This window comes from Lipotes vexillifer, unplaced genomic scaffold (genome assembly GCF_000442215.2).
Source record: "Lipotes vexillifer unplaced genomic scaffold, Lipotes_vexillifer_v1.1 scaffold917, whole genome shotgun sequence".
Classification (NCBI taxonomy): Eukaryota; Metazoa; Chordata; class Mammalia; order Artiodactyla; family Lipotidae; genus Lipotes; species Lipotes vexillifer.
Window position 1 is genome coordinate 1,214,196 of NW_006795104.1, and position 5,295 is coordinate 1,219,490.

The 5,295-nt window shown below is 43.0% G+C and overlaps 1 protein-coding gene across 1 annotated transcript in view; it reads right to left on the minus strand.

Annotated features, from left to right (window-relative positions):
* Positions 1–2,740: 2,740 nt before the first annotated feature.
* IDNK (IDNK gluconokinase) overlaps positions 2,741–5,295 on the minus strand; it is a 19,116-nt gene continuing 16,561 nt past the window's right edge. Inside the window, exons 4-5 of the mRNA XM_007467445.1 lie at positions 4,967–5,010; positions 2,741–3,086 (exon numbers count right to left, since the gene is read on the minus strand). Coding sequence (XP_007467507.1) covers positions 2,741–3,086; positions 4,967–5,010 — 390 coding nt within the window. The remainder of the gene's footprint in view (positions 3,087–4,966; positions 5,011–5,295) is intronic.

Here is a 5,295-nt window from a genome sequence, read left to right on the forward strand (position 1 = left end):
TTTAATGTAATTATTGATATGTATGTACCTATTACCATTTTCTTAATTGTTTTGGGTTTGTTTTTGTAGGTCCTTTTCTTCTCTTGTGTTTCCCACTTAGAGAAGTTCCTTTAGCGTTTGTTGTAGAGCTGGTTTTGTGGTGCTGAATTCTCTTAGCTTTTGCTTGTCTGTAAAGCTTTTGATTTCTCTGTCAAATCTAAATGAGATCCTTGCTGGGTAGAATAATCTTGGTTGTAGGTTTTTCCCTTTCATCAATTTAAATATATCCTTCCACTGCCTTCTGGCCTGCAGAGTTTCTGTTGAATAATCAGCTGATAACCTTATGGGGATTCCCTTGTATGTTATTTGTTGCTGCTTTTAATATTTTTTCTTTGAATCTAATTTCTGTTAGTATGATTAATATGTGTCTCAGTGTGTTTCTCCTGTATGGGACTCTCTGTGCTTCCTGGACTTGATTGACTATTTCCTTTCCCATGTTAGGGAAGTTTTTGACTATAATCTCTTCAAATATTGGCTCAGACCCTTTCTCTTTCTCTTCTTCTTCTGGGACCCCTATAATTCAAATGTTGGTGCATTTAATGTTGTCCCAGAGGTCTCTGAGACTGTCCTCAATTCTTTTCATTCTTTTTTCTTAATTCTGCTCTGTGGCAGTTGTTTCCACCATTCTATCTATCTTGCAGCTCACTTATCTGTTCTTCTGCCTCAGTTTTTCTGCTATTGATTCCTTCTAGAGTATTTTTAATTTCAGTTATTGTGTTGTTCATTACTGTTTGTTTTTTAGTCCTGCTAGGTCCTTGTTAAATGTGTTTTTTTTGTATTTTCTTCATTCTATTTCCAAGATTTTGGATCATCTTTACTATCATTAGTCTGAATTCTTTTTCAGGTAGATTGCCTATTTCCTCTTCATTTATTTGGTCTTGTGGGTTTTTACCTTGCTCCTTTGTCTGCAACATATTTCTCTGTCTTCTCATTTTGTTTAACTTACTTTTGGGGGGTCTCCTTTCCGTAGGCTGCAGGGTCATAGTTCCTCTTGCTTCTGGTGAGTCCACTCACAGAGGGTGAGGTTGGTCCAGTGGCTTGTGTAGGCTTCCTTGTGGAGGGGACTTGTGCTTGCATTCTGGTGGATGGAGTTGGATCTTGTCCCTCTGATGGACAAGGCCGCATCAGTTGGTGTGTTTTGGGGTGTCTGTGAACTTAGTATGATTTTAGGCAGCCTCTCTGCTAATGGGTGGGGTTGTGTTCCTGTCTTACTAGTTGTTTAGCATGAGGCGTCCAGCACTGGAGCTTGCTGACCGTTCGGTGGAGCTAGGTCTTGGTGTTGCGATGGAGACCTCTGGGAGGGCTCTCCCCAGTTGATATTCCCTGGGGCCAGGAGTTCTCTGGTGGTCCAGCATCCTGCTCTCAGCTCTTCCCACCTCAGAATCTCAGGCTCAACCCCTGGCCACAGAACCAAGACCCCTGTTACGTGGAGATTTTCTTGCCTTTCTGGAAGTCTGAGGTCTTCTGCCAGTGTTCAGTAGGTGTTCTGTAGGAGTTGTTCCACGTGTAGATTTGATATATCTGTGAGGAGAAGGTGAGCTCCACCTCTTACTCCTCCATCACCTTCCTCATTCTCTCCACATTTTCTTAGGCAAGGTCCGTCCACCCAGAAGGACCCTTTCTTTCCATTGGTACCTCACACACATATTGTATTTGTGGTTCCTGAGACAAAGAAATGTATATCCTTGTGAAAGAAAAGAGGTAATTGGTTCCAAAACTCACTTTTTGGCCAGAACCAACCAGTGGCCCTGCAAAATGGCTGGGTCTTGTGGCCCTGGTTAGGATAGAGGGATAAGGAAGCTTCTTCCTGGAGCCCCATCAGGGAAGGGCTCAAACCCAACCCATGCTGGCCAGATTGCAGCTTTCCCTGCTGGTGCCTGGTAAGGTGCATGCCAGCAATGCACCAATGCCCCTAAGCTCCCCACAGCCTCGCCCAACCCCGCTGCCACTGGCATAAAGCTGCCCATTGGAAAGTTTTGTTTGTTTTTGGCTATAGCAGCTCCTCTGGTGTTCCTTCCTAGCCTGCCTAGTGTCCATCATTGACAGCTTTTACAGCAGGAAGGTGGGCAGGTTGATAACAGCCTCGTCTCACAGGGGTCTCTAAAATGAGGTGGGGGCAGACTGAATCAGTGAGTCATGCATTTCGTTCACTCAAGTTCCACCTTTGCAATTTTTTTTTTAATCTGTGAACTGCGTGTGCTTTTTATTTACCTAGAAATGACCCAAAGAGAGAGAGAAATAAGAGGTGTGTGGTATAACATGACTTGCTGGTGAGTGGTCAATTTTGTATGCTTTTCTGCTCCTGAGTCTGATCTCCAGAGGGTGCCAAGGATAGCCAAGTTTTATTTATTTGTCCAAGTACAGGCAAGATCAAGAGTGTTCTAAATAAGTCATGGTTTAAAGCATAGATTATAGAATTTCCTCTGATTATTTGATTGGGTCACACGAATTTAAACTTCAATTGAAGCTTCACTTTCAAAGTTTCCTCTCCTTTTCTCTGAATATGCCAGAGCATGATGACAAGAGTATCACAGATTCCTAAAAATCCACCCAAACAAGCATATCTCAATACATTATGGTTTATTCACCTTAAGAAGAATCTAGAATACAGTATCAACAAGGATACTGGAACACGGTTTGGGATGGGAGACAGAGTTATGCCCAGTTGTGTTCTGGACCACTGATGTAAATGATTCTCACTTCATTTTAGAGTTTCCATAATTGTAGCAATTATCTCTGAAAGATTTTTGTCCACACTGATTTGAATGAAATTTTCTGGAGCTGATGGGGGCTCCAGAGTATCAAACTGGGACTGCAATAACTCAGGGGACATAAAATGTCCTTTTCTTTTGAGTAAGCGTCCAGAGATGACCTCGAACGACCCAGTCAGATGGACCACAAGGAGCTTCACTTCAGCCAGCTTTTCTTCGTTTCCTGACTCATCACACTTCAGAGGTGCACCATCTTTTCCTTGTATTAAGATGTCTCTGTATACTTTCTTCAGAGCTGAACAGGCAAGAATTACATGCTGTCCAGAGGCTACATCTCTGTTAAAAAAATAAAGTGTGTGTGGGGGAAATGCTAGAGTGAAGACATTTAAAATAATTGGTGTCAAGTCTAGGTTGAGGACTAGAGTCCCACTTCTCTGACAGTGGAAGGTGTTACAAATGGTGGCCAAGTATCAGGGCAGTCCTGGCTTTGAGGTAAAGATCTTCCACTAGTGAGGCATCTTGGGTAACATATTTACCTCCCCGAGCATCAGTTCATCATCTGCTAAATGCAACTACTCAGAGTACCTGCCCATAGAACTGTGATGAGTAAGTTTATCAAGGTGCCCAGCACACAGGAAATGCTTGCTAAGTATTGGCTTTGCCCCTTGGATGTAGGATGTGACTGAGCCACCACTTGTAGATATGGGTGGCTGCCGGCAGGCACCTGTGCCCCACACACAGCACAGCTCAGGCTCTCCTCAGGTATTCAGGGATTTGAATTTCACAACTGGCTTCTCTCCATTCCTACTCTACAGTATGCTGGGAGTCTGGGGAAGTCACCAGGGCAGAGCTAGAGAGAGCAGGAGCAAAGGGAGCATCAGCCCCTGTGTGGTCAAGGTGAGCAGGATGTGAAGTTTCCAGGGATGTGCTAAGGAAAAAAAAAAACTGAGCCAGAAATAGAGGTAGAGTGACAAGGCACCAAAAAGGGAAAACCAGTGTGGTTCAAGACCATACATAAGGGTGAGCCCCCTTTCCACTAAACCTACATGTACCAGCCAGAAGAGGCAGTCGTCTTGGGGCCAGGAAGGAACTATATAAAGAGGTGAAGGGTCAAAGCTGGCTTGGGTACTTAGAAATTTCAGTTCAGAACTGAGAATTCTGAAGGGGCCTGCCTTGATTCATGGCCATTGTAGACTGGAGACCCAGTGGATGGAGTGTGTCATCAGCAGCAAACCTATGTACCTGAGCCTTCTGGCTCTTCCCAAGGGCCATGAGTGAGAGCTTGTTTATTCTAAGCCTGGAAGTCTGATCTCTATTCTCCTGAGGATCTTCACTTCTGCTTCCATCACAGGTCAGTATGTTAGATCTCTGACAAGTCTATTTATGTTAGAGACCCAAGTGGGCAGGAGTTCTCAACTCCAAACCTTAAACCCCTAAGCCCATGCAAAGACAGGGCTGCCAGCCATGTCTGTGCAGTCTAAAAAAAGTAAACTGATTTTTAATCATAAGTATACTCTAATTTCATATGGCCCACATGATTTTAGATTTATAAAACATGACTTCATCTGAGACAGCAAGAGTTAGAACCTATTGCCTGCCACTTCTTTATCTTCCGTGTCCCAACCAGGATTCCCAGAGGTCTGGCCCACAGATGGGTTGGGGAGGACCTTGTTTGCTCAGAGGCATGCTACAGAACTGAAAAATTTGAGACTTCAGTCCTGGTGGCCAGTTATCTGTTGACTTATGAATGACCCCAGATCTTCCTGGTTGTCAGAGTTTGAAGTAGGAGGCAATAAAAGTGGTGGCTAAGGTATAGCTATACATCATTATTATTTTTTTAGCACTTACTATATATATTAGGTACTGTTCTAAGTGCTACCCATGCTTCATCTCACTAATTCCTCACAACAGTCTGTGAGTAAGAACTATATTTATCCCCATTTTCAGATGAAGAAACAGGTTACTGGAAGCCAAGTGGCTGACCAAGATTCCCAGCTAGTAATTGTGCAGTTGTTTAGAAGGTTGACTCCAGAACCCAACTAAACTACATCTGTGACTGATTAAAATCATTGTTGGTTACTTGATAGAGGTGCATTTCATTTCTGGGATGCCATATCAGCAGTCTGTTGTGATTTCAAGAGTGTATTTTTTCCCCCTATACTTTGTGATGGATTTTCTTTACTCACTGGCTTACCTGGGGCCTGATTTTCTCTTACCTTTGTAAAATGTCATGCAAGTTGCAGAGCCATGGAATCCTGTCCTGAAATTAAGGCAGACACAAAGTGGCTTTTCCAGGTTTTGTTCGTTTTTACAGAAAGTTAATTATGTTCATCAGTGTTAAGGTCCAGAGAGATCTTAGTGGTTTTGAGGAGTAGGCCATGCACAAGGCTGAGGGGTCAAGTCACTAGGCAGTTCAGCACAGAAACATTTTCCTGGTCCACATGTCAGAGGCTCTTTTCAAAATAATAAAAATTGCCCTAAAATACCAGTATGTAACTTCCACCATCTTTTTTTTTTTTTTTTTTTTTTTTTTTTTTTTTTTTTT